Below are 22,123 nucleotides of genomic sequence, written 5' to 3'. Positions count from 1 at the left end.
CGAGACTCAGAACGTAGTGAGGAAAAATCACTATTATCTTCATGAGGTGTTTGATCGTACCTGGGCCACTTTGGCTCATCTAAAGACTCAAGAGTAACTTGAGGAATTGGAGTTTACTCAGGACTTCGACTGGTCGTGGCCTCCCAAGAAGAAATTCAAGCCAATTCCAGTTCCTGACCTTGAGGATAGTTCTTTTTCTTTATTCCGCACTGCTGAGTCAGATGAAGAACCAGAAGACACTGCAACTGGTCCAAGGAAGAAGCCCGTCGCCAAGAATCCTCATGCCTCTTCATCAGCCAAGAAGTGAAAGTCTTCATGGGGCGCTAGTCCTCAATTTTGTCCCTTTTCGTCACTTGATGACAAAGGGGGCAAAATCTGAGTTAGTCTTCAAACCAGATCAATTTTGGGGCTTATAAACATCATTAAGTTACAAACTCTTGGTTCTTCTGAAGTGTTTTATGTAATGAGTTGTAACTTAAGCCCGATGGTGCTCTCACTCTTTTGAACGTTTTTCTTCGCATGCTTATTCCTCAAAGTATATTAATGCACGCATGCCGAAATTCGTCAGACACCATTTTTCATCATGCATTTTCAATTCCTCATTTTATATGTGAAATATATGCATGATTTACAAGACACAGGGGGAGGTATCTATGATATAAATAATCAATGTGCATCTGCCGTGAAAAGCAAATTCCTCAAAATATGCACATCTTCAGGGGGAGTCTCTCAGCATCTTGATTTCAAATTCCTCAAACTCTGTATTTACACTTCATATTTTTATCCCCGTTGAAAACTTAACCTAATTGTCACCAACCACCAAAAAGGGGGAGATTGTAAGTGCATCTAGTGCCCCTTAGTGATTTTGATGGTTTGAAGATTTATAGGTTAAGTAACTGATGTGTTTATAAGTGTACAGAGGCTCTATAAGTCGTTGAAGAGTTTGAGTTATACGATGAATATCGACCCCTAAAATTGTATGTCTTCGGCTGAAGAAATTGGTCTAATCTTGAAGACTTTGACCGCGAAGAAATTGCGATGAAATTGATATTCCTCATGAAGATATTGAAGATGAGGAATTCAGTGTGTCCTGAAGAAAATCAGTCCGAAGACTTTGAAGTGTGAATATTTACTCTTTCTATTTCATTTTCTTTACTCTTGAGTCATAGGAACACCGTACTATTAAAGGGGGTCGAAGTAATACTACGGAATGAATTTCCTCATGATGCTCAATCCAAGCCCAATCCTACAAAAGCCTCAAGTGAGGAATATGAGAGACATGAGGACTTTCATAGTTGAAAGTTCCGACCATTGTCGTGACTCGCGCCACCTCACCGATCTTATCCACACCAACAATCACAATATTTAAGGGCATTTATGTCAAATCATGTCGGGATGCTCCCAGGCTATAAATAGCCGCCCCCACAACCACTAGTTGGTTGGCTGCTCCGAGAGAAACTAACACTTGTCATTTAGAGCAACCCAAATTCCTCCGAGTCTTCGAGAGTAAATCATCAAGTGAGGAAATACCCCCAAACACCAAACCACAAACAAAAAACCAAGTGATTGAGCATCACTAATTTGTTCCTGTGTGGAACTGAAGCCTTTTACCTTTAAGGATTGTGCATCCTCCAGATGGTTAGGCGTCATGGTCTAGAGCATCCAACAGTCAATTATGGATCGCCGGGTGACTGAGTTTGTGAGGGTTTGGAAGTCTGCCCTGAAGACTTACCACGAGTGTTGGGCGAGGACTGTGTGTCCTTAGCTCAAGGATAATACGGTAGTGACTGTGTGTCCTTTGGTTTCAATACCGAGCCGCTCCAAACCAGATGTACGACTGTCACAACAGTTGGAACTGGGTCATCAACAACTGTCTTCATCGTGATACGGGTTCTATTTCTTCAACTCTTTCAATTCCTCAATATTGTATGTTGAAGACTTTCATTGTCACTGTTTGAAGAATTTGCTGAAGACTTTACTGAATTTCCTCAACCTCAAATTCTTCATTCCAGTTAATCTTCACCTGCTTATTCTGTGCCTGCATACTGTGCAAACTAATTCTCATAATCTTCATCAAGTAAACTATTGTTGTAATCTTTGCACCTCTGATCCTGCGCTATTTCCGCTCCACGTTATTCATCAGTGAGGAATTTCTTCAAAAGGAATTAATCAACGATGAAATTCTAAAAATTTCCTATTCACCCCCTCTAGTCGATATAACGCACTTTCAGTGCCCAAGTGGCATCTTGGGGAGCATCATGCCTCCACACCGCTCCAACGAAGATGTACTTCCCCTTAAAGGGAAGGAACTTCGGAAACACACCTGGTCTTCATCGGTTCCATTTTTGGTTATTTCTTATCTTTACTTGTATTTACTTATTGCTTCTTCTTATTGTTGTTAGTGTCATATAGGTTGCTCTCCTAGTTTCATATCTAGTCAACCTATTTGTCGCTAAGCACTTGAGCAACGAATTCATCATAATACCTCACCCCTTTTAATAGTATTGGCTTTCCTACGGACTCAAAAGTGATTTCTCACAAATGTAAAATGTAGAGTCTTCTTGCTTGAAGCTTGAGACAATCCTATTCCGTTCCTTCATCAAGGGGTTTCTCCTCACAATCCTATGGCCAAGACATCTTTGAACTTTTCTGAAATATACTTGGATAAGATCATTAGTCCAATGATGCATATGTTGTGATCAATTATCAAAACCACCTTAGCAATTGTGCTTTCAACCACATTCGTGAAGACAATCCATCGCCCCGAAGGCAATAAGGAATCTCACTTTGCAATGATGCAAGAATTTGTTAGAAATGATGTTAGAGAGAACTTTGGTGTACTTCAACTACGTTTTTGGTATCCCATGTTGAGTACTAGAAGCCGATGACCTTGTGGAAGATCGCGACAACATGTGTTATCTTAGACAACATGGTCATTGAGGATGTGAGAGAAGACCCACAAGACTTCCAGTATCTCGTCAACGGGCACATGATGGAACCGAAACATAACCCATATAGAGATCGAAGCCTTCCTCGAAGCACCAAGCACATCGAAGGATCGACAACTATCAAGCTCACAAAAAAACTTCAAGATCTAATTGAGCATCATTAGCGCCTTCATAGCACTTGATTCTTGTGCTTTTATCATGTTTTATATAAATTATTAGCTCATTTTTGTATGTTGTTTTTGAATTTGCATGATTATGCTTGAGAACGTTGATTTTGCTATGTATTTGAATTGTATGTACTCGAATTTTTATGTATATTGAACTAATGTGTTGTGAAAAGTTTGTAAATGGTGGATGAAATCGGGGATTTTTTTCCTGAAGGGAATAAGTTTAGGGGGTCCACTAGCTAAGGAAAACAAGAATCCTTATTTTAACACCTTCATACATACACATTCATCCTACGAACTCCTTCAAAGGACCGAGATAGTACATCATCTTAAGACTGACGAAATCATTACATATGCCTTCGTAGGCGATCGAAACGTCCTTTCCCACTCAACGCATATCATCGAAAGACCTGAAATAAATTAAAAAAAAATGCAAACATGAGTGTCAAGTTTTAGACTTGAATTCTGATGGGATAAGGATACCGTTGAACTCGTAACCATGCAATACAGATTCATTATTATTTTTAATAGGGAATAAAGTTTTTAACTTTTCTTTATAGGGGAATAAAGTTTTTAACTAGAGATGCTCTTACGAGTTACGCGTGAGAAGCCGATTTTCCCGGAAACCAGAAAGAAAGAGCAAACCGAGTGGACTCCTCGGTCGGCAAGTCTATGACCAAAGCCCAACAAGGGCGACGACCACTGCTGTGACTCTTTCGTCTTTCTTCTCCCTTTCCCCACTCGACGCACCCATAGCCGTCAAGTCTAGGGTTTAGCAGAGCCTGCAGCCGTCTCCCGGCACCACCCGAGCCGCCCATGGACATCGACTCCGAACTGTCCGCCGAGAGCAACAAGCCCACCCAGATGGACCTCGAGGACCAGGCAAGCCGCCGTCTCCGCCGCCGCGGCCGAACTTATTCTGGGGGATTTTTCTTTCTTTTTGGGGGTTTTGAATGTGATTTTCCGTGCGCAGGCGGACGCGAAGGGGAAGGGGAAGGCCGATGCAGCGGGAGAGGAGGAAGGGAAGGGGAAGGGGAATGGCGACGAGCTTGCGGACTCCATCGGGAGTTTATCTATCGGCCCGGGGCGGACCATTTTCAAGAAAAAGCCGGTGATCATCCTTGTCATCGGCATGGCCGGTGCGTCGATTTCGTTTGCCCTATTCAATTATCATTTTAGTAGAGGACGGATGGACGACCGAACCTGTGATATGCTGAGCTTTTATTGGGGGATTTTGGGATGGGAAGCTTACTGTTTCGGCCTACAATGTAGGGACGGGGAAGACCACCTTCATGCACCGTCTGGTGTGTCATATGCAGGCATCAGCGAACATGAGGGGTTATGTGCTCAACCTTGACCCTGCGGTGATGACACTGCCATTCGGAGCCAACATTGATATCCGCGATACCGTGCGTTACAAGGAGGTGATGAAAGAGTACGGACTTGGTCCCAATGGTGGCATTCTTACCTCACTCAACCTGTTCTCAACCAAGTTTGACGAGGTACGCATCTTATATGCATCTCAAATGTTTGGAATGGTAATGTGCACTTTTTATGTACTCTGTTAGAGTGTTAGGCTATAAAACTTTCAAGGCAGTACAAACTTACAACCACCCAGTCAAACTGGATTGTTTCATTTTTGTGGATAATTGATTCATGTAATTCTCCATCATTCAATGTGAACTGTTGCAGAAATTGTGCTTAATTTATGGCGTGATGTAGAGGTTGTAGAATATTATTTGATTCTGCTCTGAATAGTGACAACTTCTTTTTGCAAAATTGTATGCTACATTTATGGTATGTGAGACATCTTTTCCCCCTCTATCCTGTGCCATTCAGCTAATATATGTCCAATATTCATCCTTACAGGTTATATCTGTTATTGAAAAGCGAGCAGACCAGCTGGATTATGTGCTGGTGGACACCCCAGGGCAGATTGAAATCTTTACTTGGTCGGCTTCAGGAGCTATCATAACTGAAGCTTTTGCATCAACATTTCCAACAGTTGTTGCATATGTGGTTGACACCCCCAGGTCGACAAACCCTGTGACCTTTATGAGCAACATGATGTACGCGTGCAGTATCCTCTACAAGACTCGTTTGCCTCTGGTGCTGACATTTAATAAGGTTGATGTAGCCAAGCACGAGTTTGCTCTTGAGGTGAGTACACCCTTGTGACGATTTCAGTTTCACTGTTCTTGATTATGTACACTGGTATTGCATTTAGCTTCTATCATGTATTCACATTGTGTTGTATGCAGTGTGTAGGGTTCTCTTTTTGGTATACTTTTGTCAATATGTAACATTTGAGCTGCCATGCTGAGCCATATGAATTAGGTTTATTAAAACATTTATATTAATCGACAATACACAAACATGGCTTTTGTCCATGATGTTTCTTCAATTTTGCTCTTGGTTTACTTTTTTTTCTTCAAATTTTGGTAACTTGGCCTTCATTTATTTGCTGGACCAGTGGATGCAAGACTTTGAAGCATTTCAGACAGCTTTGGATTCTGACTCATCGTACTCATCTTCATTTACCCGGAGTCTCTCTCTTGTGCTGGACGAATTCTACAATAACCTACGCTCTGTTGGAGTATCAGCGGTATCTGGCACTGGAGTTGATGCATTTTTTGAAGCTATAGAAGCAAGCGCTAATGAATACATGGAGACTTACAGGTCTGCCGCTTATGATATAGTTCTACTATTGCTGAATGAATTGTTGATACTAAAGAACTAAAGAACTTATTAGTTGCTATTGTCTAACAATTTTATCAGGGCTGATCTTGACAAGCGGATTGCTGAAAAGGAGAGACTAGAAGCTGAGCGTAGGAATGAGAACATGGAAAGATTGAGGAGAGATATGGAGAAGTCCAAAGGACAAACTGTGGTGCTCAGCACTGGTTTGAAGGACAAAACCCCTGCCCCAGAAATGATGGGGGACGCTGATGAGGAGGAAGAAGAGGAGGCGTTGGAGGATTTCAGGATTTCCGATGATGATGATGATGAAGATGAAGGTGAAGACGAGGAAGTGACTCATTTTGGCTTTTAAGGTATTCTAGCGCTTATCTGTTTATAATGTGCTCTGAAGGTGTTCTCGTTGGTTGAATATCTTACTGTCAGGATTAATGTGCTGGTGCCATTGGGCATTCATTTTAACATGCATTATTGATTTTGGTAATTAATGTGACATAACCATGATTTTTTTTTTGGGTGCGTGTAAAGGTACCTGCTGTTTTCTCAAGGGATATAGGATATTTAATATACAGATTCACACTCCATGTGTAGTTTAATTTGTAAAGTTGAAATCTGAATGAGGGTGGTATTGCACTGCTGTTATACTATTGAGATGGTTTTATTGCTGTTGATAAGATCAGTAGATCACCAACTCAAGCTGTTAATTTCCCTGTCAATGTAAAGGTTTGTTGATTCAATTCTGATCGTATTAAGCTGTCTTGACAGGTTGATTGCACTGAACAGGCATTTACTTGAGGGTGGTGTGTTCAGGAGACCCGGTCCGGAATTGTGTTTGTTTCCAGGTTATTACAGTGGAAATGAAATGCTGTCGATATCACTAGGTGGATGGCGGCCGTTAGTCTGTAAATCAACTCGCACTTCGTCAAACTCGCTGCAATCTCAGTGACTAGGTGGACTGAATTGTATTCCCTGAATGCGATGTATGAATTCTCTTCTTGATTTGTTTCTGCAAACTTTTTTGAAGAAGGCTAGAGCGGTAATTTAGTTACTTGAGCAGGCAAAGTCTCAACTTGCTGAGCGAATGCATTGGTTGGATTCCAAGAAGTTTAGCAGTGCCCGTGTTTTTATATATTTAAAAAGAGTTTATTAGCTACAGCAACAATGGTTGCATCATCCTCCAAAGTTTTTATGAAATTACCTAAGGGGGTCATCAAGCCTACGAGACTACTAAATCCTCCTTGGCCGGCCAATGTTCAAAGACGATCCTACAATTCAATCGTCGTTTTTTCGAGGTTGCATGAAAAAAAGGGGCAAGCTGAGTAGAGCCTGGTTGAGGACATACATGCCAAAATGTGACATTTGCATGTGAATTGGTTACCGGCATATACGTTTTCTGCATCGTGGAAGACTTCTTTACCTGGTGTTTGGTTGCATACATGCATGATGATTAGAAGTAGAATGTTCACTGTATTACTAGGAGTTAACAATTACACTGAACAACGAGGTTAAAGTAGAATGTTCATTGCCCCTGCCTCAGACGATGTCGTTGCTACCGCCTTCCCAGACACCCTCCTACCGCTCCTGGCCGCGCTGCCCGGAGCCTCTGCCTGGGCGACCCCGCGTCGATAGATTGTCTGGTGTGTCGGACGCGAGCACGACGAGCTACAGGTCGCGAGCGCGGCGGATACAGCCTCGACGAGTGGCGGGCGGCAGGGCACGAGCGCGGCGGCAGATGCAGCCCTGACGAGCGGCTGGCAGCATGGCACGGTCGCATAGGCGAGCACGGCGACGCCCCCGACGCGCGGGCGGACAGGGCGCCATCACGAGGGCGGCTGTCGCGCGGGCGAGTGCGGATGCGGCCTCGGCGGGCGGGCGGGCGGGGCACGAGCACAACGACGACTGCAGCCCCGATGAGTGGCGGGCGGACAGGACGCCAGCGCGAGGGCGCCTGCGGCCCCGACGAGCATGGCACCAACACGTGGGCGGCTGCGGCACGAGCGAGCTCGGCTGATGCTGTGGCGGCTGTTGTGCGGGCGGACAACGCACTCACACCAAGTACAATAAGATGACGTAGGCGGGTTGTAAGACTTAAAATAATATATTTGTGATGAGTTGAAAGAGAGAGAAGAGGAGAGAGAAGAGAAGCGGGCTACAAACTAACAGCCGGCTGTAACACGTGCTCCTAGACACTTTGTGAGAGAGGATGGTGGGCCTTGTATCAATAAAGTAGCACTTATTTACATCTACCTATTGTACTTGTGGGCTATAAGCTTGGCTATAGATGACATGTCAATATCATATAGCCAGCAGCTGGCTGTACTATTAACCATGCTCTCAGTGGCTGGCTAGAGCAAGTATAATGAGATACAGTCAGCATGTTGTAAGGATTAAAATACTATATTTTTGCTGATTTGGATGATAGAGAAGAGGAGAGAGAAGGGAAGCGGCCTCTTCATGAAGAGCTAGCTCTAGCTCGTGCTCCTAGGTGCTTTGTGAGAATGAAATGTGGGTCATATATGATAAAAATAGTACTATTTTATAGCTAATATTGTAGAAGCTAGCTATAAGATGGATTATAATATGACTTATAGACAGTAGTTGGTTATACTATTAACCATGTTCTAAACACGCACATAGCGGCTGGCTAGCTAGTCGCTAGCAAGCAAGCACGCACGTACGCATTGGCTCACAGATCGACCGTGGATGCCCGCGTGAGCTCCTCTCCGGCAGCGGATGCGCGACAGCTTCTTCCGACGGCTGCGACGTCTGTGGCGAAGGCGGCGGGCGCCGTGGCCATGGGCTTCTTCAGGCCACTGGAGGGATCATAACAGTCTTCACGAATAGCATGACATCATAATTTATTGATTCGATATAAGAAAAAACAAAGAATATATACTGGTCTTACCAGTTGATTTCCTTCTGGAGCAAAAGCTTAGTAGCACGGTAAAATAGCAATAGTAACAGTAATAATATCAACAACAGATTTGTAATGATGTAACAATAGCAACATTAATAGTAACTTATCAAGAATCAATATATGAAAAGTGTATTCTTTCGTTCGGCGATGGATACGTATATTGGATAACATTCATCATGTAACAGTTACACACTAAAGCGACACCGAACTAACTCCAATTCATCAGTGTAATGTACATATGTATTTCATATATACTCATACATGATTCTAGTAAGAATTTGCATAACATCTTTTGTCCTATCCTTTCGTGACAGCGGGGTCCATAAGCAAACTAAGGTATATTAAGGTCTCCTTTTAGTAAATAATCGGAACAAAACATTAACACACAGTGAATATATGAACTCCTCAAATTATGGTAATCACGGAAAAGAATCTCAATTATTGTCATCTTGGGGGTACGTGGATCATGCCACGTAACAGGTGCATACAACTTGCAAGATATGATCCAAAACACTCTCAAATTCATGAAAACATAACAGGTTCAGATATGAAATCATGACACCCTAGTCCTAATGACAAACATTAAGCATAGCAGAGTCATAGCAATATCAATCTTAGAACATAGTGGATACTAGGGATCTACCATTCAAAATAACTCGATTACATGATAAATTTCATCCAATCCCATCAACGTCGAGCAAGGCTACGAAGGACTTACTCACTCTCGGCGGTGAGCATCATGTGGGTGTTGATGGAGAAGGATCGGTGATGATGACAATGACGAATCCCCCTCTCCGCAGCCCCAAACAAACTCCAGATCAGCCCAACCGAGGAAGAACAAGAGGTGGCGGCAGCTCTGTCTCATAAAACTTGATAAAATCTTCTCTCATATTTTTTCTCAGAGAATAGGAATTTATATGCTTGGAATTAAGGTCAACGGAGCCATGTGGGCCTCCCAAGGTAACAAGGTAATAAGGAGCGCCCTAGGGGGATGGGCGCGTCCTGTTGCCTTGGAAGTAGCTGGTACCCCCCTCCGGTGGTTCTTCACGCCAGTATTTTTTATATATTTTAGAAAAAATCTCCAAAAAGTTTGGTTCAATTTTGAGATTTTTTATTTCTGCACAAAAACAACATCATGACAGTTTTGCTGAAAACATCGTCAGTCCGGATTAGTTTCATTTAAATCATGCAAATTAGAGTCCAAAACAAGAGCAAAAATGTTTGAAAAAGTAGATACGTTGAAGACGTATAAACTCCCTCGAGTTTAACTCATTGCTTGTCCTCAAGCAATTCAATTAATAAATTGAAAGTGATAAAGTACTTTTACAAACTCTTTTGTTCTTGTCGTTATATATATATATATATATATATATATATATATATATATATATCGTTACCCTGGGTGAGGAATAGTTATTCCTCACCCCACCCCATCTCCCACGGTCAAAAGGTAAGAAAGAAAACTAAGTGATGTAAGATTACAACATGATAAAAAAGGAAATGTAAGATTACAGCCTAAAAAAAAAGGAAATCCTCTTACGTGAAGAAAATGACAGCCATAAAATTACCTCATGCATGTGAAAAAATTACGTCCTGACCAAGATGAGGAATAACTTATTCTATATAGGGTCGCGCTATTCGTCACCCTGGGTGAGGAATAGTTATTCCTCACCCCACCCATCTCCCACGGCCAGGTTTTTAGAATGTAAGAAACGATTTAAGAGGAGGTAAGATTACCGTGACAATTAGGAAAGGTAAGATTACGGCACAAAAAGGAATCCTCTCTAGCCGTAAAATTACCATGCATGTCTACTACATGTGTGGAACCTATATGGCGTGTGAAGTTGATGGTGCAGGACTGCCATAATTTTAACAGAATGACTCTGACTAGATCTATGAATATGTCATATTGACTCAGTACACCGGGCATATAGTAGAAATGAAAGGCCAACCACGTATTGGCTGTTTTGCATGTACCAAATTAATCTCATGCATGCTGGGTCCATACTCTCGTGTTATGGTTTTGGCTAGTATATATAGAAGAGATAAGTGGTAGCATCTATGAGTTATTGACAATGGCCGACCATGAGCAGGAGAGAGTGTGCCAGGTGTGTAAATACTCGATGGGATTATGTGCTCGTGGTCTCGGTTTCGCCCAAATTTCGCTCCCAATATCGAGACAATTCAAGTGTACAATGGTAAGCCGTCCAAATTACTAATAAGTGCTTTTGTATTAGTCAAACTTTAATTATGTTTAACCTTTCATTCAATGGATAGGTGATTCCATGCAAACTAGGAGACCATTTGACTCGTTTCTGGAGAAGTGAGATGAAATTGCAGATGACGCCAATGGGTGAATGGTCCATGCAAACGTTTTGTGCTCTACACTCACTGAAGAAAGCCTTCAGTTTTTTCACATCATCCGCTCGCTCCTTTCGCACATTTTCAGCTTTTCTGAAATTCATATTCTCAAAAGCAGCAAATATGTTACAACCACGCAGGCTTTACAGTATGTACTGCTACAACACAGAATGAAAAGTCACACAATTACCTATTTTGCAGGTCACGTTCATTCCATGGCATGAGGTCACGGTTGCCATGAAACCTGGTCAACACATTCATGGTGGCGTTAGGAGAAACGTCGCAGGTCTACAGGTCATCAATGAGCTCCATGATAACAGGGTCTTTGTTCTTGTGTGAACGAATGTGCTTCAACTCGCACGCATCAGGATTCAGAGTATGACTGTGCTCTAATAGTACTTTCTCATATATCCATTCTTTCCCTTTCTTCTTCATCTTAACCGCTGCCTTACAGTTAACCCTCTTGGACATCTTCGCACGTTTCCGTTCCTCCCCGGGCTTGTAGAATGTAGAATTACCTTTCCGAGAGCATGCATAGAGACGCGACATCGGCTTCCTCTTGAGCTTGGTAATACCAAAACCCGCTGCTCTTGCATATTGTCGATAAAAGTCATACCCTTCCTCTTCAGTAACGAAAACCATATTTGTTTTCGGCACAAAATCTTCACGAACTTGCCCATCCTGGTACCTCGATCATTTCACAGATAGATTAGTCCTTACTTGTCATTGATCAGAAGAACAATTCATACGACTGTGTATGTACAATGAATAGGCATAACAATTGTCATATGTGGCACATACTAATTTGGACAAGCTTTCAGCGAGCCATGGGTGGCGGAGAGGAGGTAGGGGCACGACCGTCAAGAGTTGGTGTCAATGTTTAACAACATGTTTTTAGGGAAAGTACCCTGTGTCCACCTTTACATTTTTATTGAGTGCTTTCACCATTCCGCGTGTTTGGAGATATCACTGTTGTACTAGATATTTGGTGGTTTGCTTGAATAAGAAGATATGTGTCAAACAGAGGAATACAATTAAATGTACAAATGGTACCACTTTACAGCGAGCTATGGTTGATAGTTGTGGTGTCATTTCCCCTGCTAAAATCAGAATTTTCCTATTTGTACGAGCTTTATTAAGGTTGCAAACCTGTTCACCATGTGTTCTATCTCACATGGTTATTATTTTATTGACGAGTCTCTTTTAGAATTGATAAACACCCCTTTCTTAACATGTTTTATGTTACTGCATCCTATAGAAATTTTGACTGACAGTACATCTTAGTTCAGGCATGCTTAATTTCTCGCCTTGTACTGCATTTAAAGTTACATTGTAGGCCTTCCTCCTTTTAACTCTGTATCTTGGTGTTATTAACAGCAATTTGTGGGTATGAACTCCAGCAGACAACCTAAGTACTGCTGGAACCTCGACGGTGATATCGAATGAATTTCTGCTCTGGGCAATGAAAACCACCAACCATAGCTACTATGCAGAGTTCAACGATTGGTCTGTCTGATGTTCGTACCACCTATATAATCACGACGACCTCTCCCGCCGCCCACCACGGCCACCCCTCGGCCCGCCCATCCGCATCCTCGCCTGGGCGGCTCTTCCATGGCTTCGCTGCGTCGCATCGCCAGAGGGCAGCGGCCAACGGGCCAGCGGCGACTTGGTCAGGGAGAGGGCCGATACAGAGAGAACGACTATTAACCACCACAGCGACTTGATCCATTGGATTGTAAGATTATCCGCTCACTTGAGAAAATAAAAAGACCTACTCGCGACCATAGAAACAACCAGTAAACTTACCACGAGGATAGGAGCCCAATAAACTTACGGCTCAATGGACAACCCAATTCGGTTCGGTCGATCGACCAGGGTGAGGAATAACTTATTCCTCACCCCCTCTATTTTTTGCACCAATACATCGTAATTTTACGTTTCTGAAATTTTAATCTTATCTCATACGTAAAAAGAGACCGTAAAAAAAATACATAGTCATTATAAAAAATATTTTATTTCACATAAAATTACAAACATAAAAGCATAGTGCAAATTATACATAAAATGTGATTTTTCTAATCTTATGACCTATATTTTTGTTTTCTTATGTCAATTTTTTCATAATAAATCAATATAAACTTATCTATTTTCATAAATAAATTAAATTTGAAATGAAAATAGATACGTTTATATTGATATATATATATATATATATATATATATATATATATATATATATATATATATATATATATATATATACATACATAGTGTTCACATTTTCAGCAAGATCATAAATAATTACTAGATCGTGATGCGTGTGTTGTTATACCTGCCAATTTTGATGATGGAATGATAGAAGTTATACATAAAAAATGGACATACTATGAAACAATGGAATTGGATGTATGCTTACTAGTATATTAGTTGATACGTCTAATAGGTCTGTCAACGTTCATTATCTAACAACGTAGTAAAAATTGTATAGAAATATGTTAGATGGTCAAAAATGGAAATTGGGAACGTTGTGATCAAAGCATAGAATAGTGATTTAATTTGCAAGTCGCTATTAATTAGAATATGTCATTTACCTAAACTTGAAACTAAGTGTGGCTAAGTTTACTTTTTATTTTGACATGACAGGCTATTTTTATTATTTATTTATTTTAACCTCAAAGGTCATGTCTATTTTTTTCTTTTCACCTCAAAGGCTATATTTCTTTTCTTAAAGGTGGCAACACTTGACTTTCACTGATACAGAAGATTGTCCAATCTTTCAATATATTTTCGAGTTAACAATGAACCTTCTTTTTTGATCAATCAATAAAAGCTGTACACTGATAACAAACATAACATCTATAAAGAATCCATAGTTTGTTGAGATCATTGGCTAATAATTTGAAGGACATTCTACAACACTGAAAATATGAGATTGCTTTGACGACTGCGCGCACACATTCTCATCTTTCAAGGAGAAGTTTGAACTGGCATTGTAATACAAACAATGCAAAATTTGCAGTTCCAAATGGGTGAGTTTATGGTCTCCAAAAAGTTATTTAATTGGGTCGCTTGAGATATGATGGCCCAGAAGTTTAGTACATAAGCCACAACGTGGTGTTACTCCAACATATGAATAAATATCATCATTGTGTCATGCCACTTAGTGATAAATTTCATATGAGATGCTCCTTTTAACTTTCTCCACGGTAGGTATTATTCTAAGCATCAACATGTAAGATAGTTTATTAAAGTGTTGTAGAATATTACCATCAATTTATGCAATTTCCTAAATCAAATGAAAGAAAAGTAATTAACTTACATGGAAGTACCAAACTAATATTCCAGTGACTCCACACGTGGCGAGGTGATTAACATAATTAGAACATGAGTAGGACATGGGGAAAGGGGATTTTCTCTTGCATGCTGCCCAACAGACAAAGAGAAGAAATTACTGGATACCCATGTCCGTGAACAAGAACATAAATAAATAAAACCTACCCATGCATAGTGTGACATTACAAAGCACTCGAGATACCAAACATATGATAGATATCACTCCTCTTTCGTTGCACTAGATGATTATATGATTAAAACTTCGAAGTCAACACCCAAGAAAAACATGACCCATCTTGTTGTGATTTTGTAGTAATGAACCATGCAACTTGGAGTATTAAGTAAGAGCAAACATCAAGATTACCTATTTGATGTGTTTATTAGAGAGAAGTTCATTGACCATATGTGTTCTTATAGACATAATGTAATAGCATTTTCTGTCATTGCCAACAATTTGAGGACAAAAGGTATAAAGGTTAAACCGTGATCACTCTGTCACACTAAATCAAGGATCAAATCGGTAAGTCGGTTGTCTCAGCCGACATCGATTCATCCTCTAAACATCAAAATACCAAGGACATTTTTACACATTCTAATATAGTTTTATACCTAATCTCTTACATATAATAGCATGGTAATAATGAATAGCATAGGAGCATATAATCAAAGCAATCATGCAGCGAAAAATCATAAATGATAAAATGTGTAAGGATGATGCATGGAGTAATTGCCTATCTAATAGCCATTTTAGATTATGAACTGCCGAACAAAAAATCCCGGTACCAAGCTCCAAGATTCCCCAAATCAGTCGAGTATAGACAGCTAGCCTGAATTGAAAAGAGGCAAAGTACCCGAGCATCATGCTCACAAATGGTATGCGAGGATGTTAGAATAATGAAATTGCGTGGCACTAAATCATACATGAACTGAAAAGAGGAAACCTACCTAAGCAGCATGCTCAAAGATGTCATGCTGCGGAGAGTGGAAACTTGAAAGTTTGAGCGAAGAGTGCCAGGGGAGGAAAAGCACACACACACACACAGACACAAACACACACACACACACACACACACGTACCTCTGTACCCCTCGGTAGTGTGAAGGATCGGCACATAGCACACCATGAATGTGCGCTCAAGAACTGAAGTATGATTGCGTCTATAAATCTCGTGGAGCAATTTTGATAAGGTAAGGCATCGACCTTCATCGCTTGCGCCCCTTCCCATTCTCCCTCGAAGCCCAACCGACGACATCAGCATAATCAAGCCCAAGTCAACCGCAACACGTGCATTAGTTGTATTCCCTCTCGTACATGTGTTGATCCCCTCGCAGACGAATGCCCGCATCAGCCACAATGTGCATGCATGGGTTGGATCGATTGACCCCATTACCTACATCACGCACACCTCGATCCCTCTATCACCGATGACCGATCCCCTCCTCTGTATCAACCCCCCGCGTGGAGCAATTATTGGAGACGGGGATGGGAGCGTAGCACAGATCATTACAGACCGCTGTTCGTTAGCTAAATGGGCTGTGCAAGTAGCCCAGTTTACGAGAGGAATCAATTTTTTTCTCCTAGAGCAGCTGTTCATTGGGACAATTGGGCCAAGGAATTTAAAGTGCGTTGCAGGTCCATAGGTACAATAGATCAGATGTCCAGAAATTCTCTGATCACTAAAAGGGACGACCATAAATCAATATGGCGTGAGAGAGCTCGGTTTAGGCTCAATTTTATTGTCCTAAATATCAACGATGACACTTAAAACATTATATTAACTCATGGCAATAACATAACCAACTAGCGAGCAATAATAAAATATCTCACATGCCAACAATTTGTCAAAATAATCATGATATAATATGATGATACAGTATCTCGCTAGCCCTTTTTGATACCGCAAAACATAAATGCAGTGCACCTCTAAGGTTCAAGCAATGACTAAACATTGTAGTTCAAACTAGAAAAGATCCAGTCATGCTCACATCCAACATTAACTAGACTCGATGCATGAAAATTACAATAGTTCTCTCAGATATGGTGCTTTGGCAAGAAGATGATGACTTAAGATTAAAATAAAATAACATAAAAGTAAATAGAAATGCCCTTTGCAGAGGGAAGCATTGATTTGTAGAGGTGCTAGAGCTCATGGGTTTAAAACTAAGATGAGATTGCAGATAAATATATTATCGGCGGTCTCCAAGCGGAAATATAAAGTTTACTCCCATCCGTCATACCTACACAAGCCATGGCTAACTAAATCCTTGGAAGCCCTCCAACATTTCAACTCTCTCGGGAGTTTTGTTTAATTCATTTTTGTTTGTTTAGGACTGATCATCCTTTTTGCGAGCCTCTATCATGCAATGACAAACGAATAAATGCCCATCTTGAGAATAACACACTTAGCATGGAATACACTGGTCGTCCCGTTGCTCCATGAGCAGTAGGAGCACACAAAACATGCATTTGTTTGAATGTTTAGAGGTGGCAAGTGCAAATTTACTTGAAATGGCGGGGTGAAAGCACAATTCCTCCCTAAGGTGGTTTTGGTAATTAAGAACATCATATGTATCATTGAACTAATGATTCTATCCAAGTATATTTAAGAAAAGTTCAAAGATGCATTGGCAAAAAAGATTGTGAGGAGAACCCCTTTGATGCAAGGAAAGGAATATGATTGGCCAAGATTCAAGCTACAAGACTCTACATTTCATATTTGTGAGAAATCACATTTGAGTCCATAGGAAAGCTAATACTATTAAAATGGGTTGAGGTATCTATGATGAATTGGTTACTCAAGTGCTTAGAGATAGCGACCAAAAATACTCAGTCATTCTCCCACAAAAATCTTTGTCCAAAGCCTATACATAAAAATCGGTGCCACCACGAATTCCATTTCGGCCCCATCAATTTTCCATACACATAACCCTTTGCCAAACCCTAGAATCTTGGTACCACCAACTTCCACTTTGGTGCCACCGAGATCAGTGACCAAGTTGCTGGTGTGTCAATTTCAAGAATCAAAATTCTCTAGTTTTAAAATTGGTCTCACCGAGATTTAGAGACTGACCTAGGTGCCCATATCGGTACCACCGAGATTCCTATATCTATCTAACCTAGGATTCGAAAGTTGCCACATTTTGTGCAAATTGGTGCCACTGAGATTCGTTTCGGTTTCACGGAGTTGGGAAATAATGTTGTAATGGTTGGATTTTGGGGGATGCCTATATATACCCATCCACCACCTCTCCTTCGTGGAGGAAGCACTTAGAACACACACACACACACTTGCCATATCCATTTTTCTCAGAGAGAGCCACCTACTCATGTGTTGAGATCAAGATATTCCAACCCATCCATTTGAAACATGATCTCTAGCCTCCCAAGTTGCTTTCCACCCAATCAATCTCTTCCACCCATGCTAAATCTGTGAGACAGGGATTGGGTGTTGATGAGACTATCTTTTGAAGCACAAGAGAAAGGAGTTGATCGTACTACCACATCTATTACCTTTTGGAGGATGGTGCCTCCTATATTGGTTAGGTGTCGCTTGAGAGCCTCCTACTTCATTTTGTGGAGTTGAACCAAGAAGTTTGTAAGGGTAAGGTGATCGCCTACTTTGTGAAGATCTACCCCGAGTGAGGCTAGTCCTTTGTGAACGTAAGCCATGGTGGAATATACAAGGTTTCTTCTTCGTGGACCCTCCGTGGGTTGAGCCCTCCATGGACTCGTGCGACCGTTACCCTATGTGGGTTGAAGTCTCCACTAACGTGGACGTACAATAGCACCACCTATCAGAACCACGCCAAAAATCACCGTGTCAACCTTTGCATTTGATCTTCCTATCCCTACCCTGTACTTAGATTTGCATGCCATTATTTTCCGTTCATATACTCTTAGACATGCATGTGTACGGTGTGCTTGACTAGTCACAATTGCTAAAACTGGCCCACAAGTAAAATTGGAAAAACCCTAGGTTTTTATTTACTCAAGTAGTCTAATCACCCACTCTAGACATACTTTGGATCCTACAAGCGATATGAGAGGTTTGATCTCCATTGCATTGGTTCCACAACCTAGGAGAGTATGGCTTCTAGTGAGGGAATTTACCACCGTAGAGATCCATAGTTTGATGGTCCAATTTTGCTAGTTGGAAGCAAAAGATGAAAAATGCATATTCTTGGTCATAACCCCTCCGTTTGGGCTGTTGTCCGTGTTGGTTTGCAAGGTGATTTCTTCGGCGATGGAAGGGAACCAGATCGTGATGCGACAGCGGAAGAATTGAAGATGCTGCAATATAACGCTCAAGCGTGCCACATTCTATTCAACTGCATATGCCCCCAAAGAATTCAAAAAAACTAGCCGTCTTGAGAATGCAAAGGAAATTTGGGATACTTTGGTTGATATGCACAAAGGTACTGAATCTGCCAGGGAATCTAAGTTGGATGTGCTACAAAGTCAGCTTGATAAATTCAAGATGAAGGATGGTGAAGGAGTTGCTGAGATGTAGTCTAGGCTAGCTCTCATCACAAATAAGATTGCCGGCTCAGGAAGCAGCGAAAGTACGACATCATGTGCACATTGATCCAAATGATGCCAAACTACAAGGATCTCAAGAAAATTCTTAGAGCCTTGGATGGAAATACGACATCGTATGCACATCGATCCAAATGATGCCAAACTACAAGGATCTCAAGCCAACGGAAGTCATTGGAAGGATTGTCGCTCATGAAGTGTCACTCAAGGACAAAGAAGAGTTGCACAACAAGTCAAGCGGTGCTTACAAAGCTTCAAGTCATTTTCCTGCTACTTCAAATGACAACCTTGTCACCAATGAAGAGATAAGCCTCATGGTAAGAAAATTCAACAAATTATACAAGAATAGAGGCAAAGAAAGAATCTCCAGCTCAATATATGAAGAGAAGCGTTCATCTAGTCGTGACAGAAACTTCTACAATAGTGGAAAGCCCGGTCACTACTCAAATGAGTGCTCGGCTCCCCACAAAAAAAGATAAGAGTCACCTAGAAGGCGAAGCTCAAGAGACGAGTCACCTCGAAGAGAGAGAAGGATCAGGGAAGATCGTCACACGAGGACTCTCCCGGAGAAGTAAGGAATCAGAGAAGAAGGACAAGTACACTGTGACAGCCCGATGCCGACGTTCCAGAAGATTCCCCCTTCTTTTAGTTTTCGTCGTGTGTCTATTTTATTTTGACGCATCATCATCGCATCATGCGCATCATCTGCATTGCATCGGCATCTCCGTTGCCGTCAGTTTTCAAAACTTGCATCCGTTGTTAGTTGCCGGTTCTCGTCATTGTTCGTTCTGATCCTGTTCACACACGCACGCGCCCGCGGCATCGTCAAAACCCTGTTTTAAAAGTGTGCGTAAAACTTTTGCTGATCGGGGTGAAACTTGGCATGCGGTCATGATTTGTTTTAGCTAGGCCGCCTGTCGAATTTTGTCGCGATCAGAGTCCGTCTGGTACCCGAACGGTCGACCGTAGCGACACCGTATTCGATCTACCTTCGCACGTCTGTCGGTGTTTTTAAAAAAATCGTTGCCGCGCCGCCCGTTCTCCCTCTCGTCTCCGGATATCCACCCTACACGGCCACTTACCCGTTCCCGCGTGCGGAATCGTCCGAATCCGACCGCACGGTTGGATCCGGAACGGAATTCCGGTTAACCTAGCCTCCCATTTACCTATAAATAGACCCCTGGGTATTTTAGGCAGCCCCCTTCCTCCTACCTCGGGATCCGTGCCACCTAACCCTAATTTCCCCCCTCTCTCTCCCACCAGCCCGAGCCGCCGCGGGCCCGAAGCTCCCGCCGCCGCCTCGCTCGCCTCCCGGGCACAGCAACCCCGCGCAGCTCCCGCGCCTCCCATGGCTGCCATGTTCTTCGGTGGCCGTCGATCCCTCCTGAAGCCTCGCCCCTTCGCCGCCGGGAGCCCGTGCCCCGCCACCGGTGCGCAGCCGCCGGCCTCGAACCGCCTCCCTCCGCGCAGCCCCTAGATCGCCTCGACTTCGCCGGGTCACGTGAAGCGGCTGCTCGTCGCGGGTCCTTGGGCGCCGGAGATGGAGCCTCGACGCCAGGATCCAATCCGTCCTGGCCAGATCCGGCGAAGCACCATTGGATCCAGTCCTCCACGTCCCGCCGGCCTCACCGGGGTCCTGCCGCGGTGCCCGCGCCGCCATGGATGCCCGACAGGAGCTCGAGGCCACAGCCCCCGCTCGCTCTCCCGGTGCCTAGCCTCGCCAGCGCATGGGCCCCGAGCTGGCCCAGATCGGCCACCTCTTCCTCAGCAGCCCCAGGCCGGCCCAGATCCCGCGCCCCTTCGGCCCCAGGCTGGCTGCCTCCTCCAGATCTACCTCGGGCCCACGAGGTGAACCTCCCCTGGCCTTTTGTTTTTTTTCCTCGCCCAGGCAGATGTTAACTATCTTGCGCCTACCTGTTCGGCCCATTAGTATAATTAGGTTATTTTTTCGGAATTAATAAATTCAAGGAAAATGACGATACTAAAACTTATGTAGTTTTGAACTTGTGTAACTTTTCGCGTAGATCACGATATTGCAACTTGCATAAGTGTTTGAGGTAGTTTGACGTGCCAAATGCGTAGATTTACGTGCTGTCCCATTAGAATAGTGCCCGTATTTAATTTTCGCGCAAATCCGGATTGCTCGTATGCCGTAGGTTAAATGCCCATGTTTTAGGAACCATTTTTCCTTGTATTTTAGAGTAGGCGTTGGTATTTTTGCGAGTAGGGGTTGCCGCTAGTTTATTTTTCCGTGTATAGGTTTTTATCTCGCATTTACGTGTGGCAATATTTTTGTTGCGCAACCCCACATATTTTATATGTATCCGGGGTAGAAATATCCATGGGATTTTTCTGTGCAATTAGTTTTAGCTTTTGAGTAAATTAGTTCGCGCGATATTTTGCCATGTTGCCCTCTTGTTTATTTCGTAGGATTTATTCCGTGCTTCGTGTGACGGAGTTGTCAACTAGAGAGTTGTTCTTGGGTGTTTAGTCTAGCCGCTGGTATTTTTAGTTGCAATAGAAATGCATGTTTAGGTGTGGTTTTCTTGCTCTCAAGTTGCTAGAAATAGTGCTGATTTGGAGGAGCTGAAATATTTCTAAGTCTGGAATCTGTTATATTTTGTTGCTGTCTTGTCTTGCTTGCATCTTGTGATCTGTAGCTCTTTTGAGGTTGGTCCAATGGAGTTAGTTGTAAACCTTGTGTTTCTCTAGCATGCTGTGAATTTTCATGCCATTTGGAGTCCTGTAGCTTATGGTTTTGCTGCTGTCAATATGGCTTCAGATCGAAAACTGCACTTTCATGAGGTGTAATTTTCACTAAGTCTGAAATAGTGTGTGAGATGCCATTTTGTGTCTTCTTTCCCTAGTGATCCATGATGCCATGCTAGTTGTTGTTAGTTGTTTGTAGTAGTGCTTCTTGCCCTCTTTCGTGTCATGCCTTGCTTGAGTTTATCGGAGTAGTGTAGTTCGTAGTTGTGGGGTGTAGAAAATGCTACGTGGCTGATTTTGGCACATTGTAGTCATTTCTTGTTTTGCTCGTAGTTTTTGAACCGTAGCTCCGATTTGATCGTGTCCTACATGATACTTGATTAGAATCTCGTGTAGTTTCATTTTCTCTTGCTGGTTGTATGTTTTGAAGTGCTCGTGGCCGTCGTTGCACA

At 42.4% G+C, this 22,123-nt stretch overlaps 1 protein-coding gene across 1 annotated transcript; it reads left to right on the top strand.

Annotated features, from left to right (window-relative positions):
* The first annotated feature begins 3,783 nt into the window (after window positions 1-3,783).
* LOC123448807 (GPN-loop GTPase QQT2-like) lies at window positions 3,784-6,961 on the top strand. Its single transcript, XM_045125825.1, has 7 exons — window positions 3,784-3,997; window positions 4,089-4,254; window positions 4,388-4,617; window positions 4,985-5,275; window positions 5,589-5,794; window positions 5,894-6,168; window positions 6,578-6,961. Exons 1-6 carry the CDS (start codon window positions 3,932-3,934, stop codon window positions 6,165-6,167), a joined length of 1,233 nt encoding a protein of 410 aa, XP_044981760.1. The 5' UTR covers window positions 3,784-3,931; the 3' UTR covers window position 6,168; window positions 6,578-6,961.
* The last annotated feature ends 15,162 nt before the right edge of the window (window positions 6,962-22,123 follow it).

The sequence above is a fragment of the Hordeum vulgare genome, chromosome 4H (assembly GCF_904849725.1).
Source record: "Hordeum vulgare subsp. vulgare chromosome 4H, MorexV3_pseudomolecules_assembly, whole genome shotgun sequence".
Taxonomy (NCBI): domain Eukaryota; kingdom Viridiplantae; phylum Streptophyta; class Magnoliopsida; order Poales; family Poaceae; genus Hordeum; species Hordeum vulgare.
This window is presented reverse-complemented; position numbering and strand designations above follow the sequence as displayed.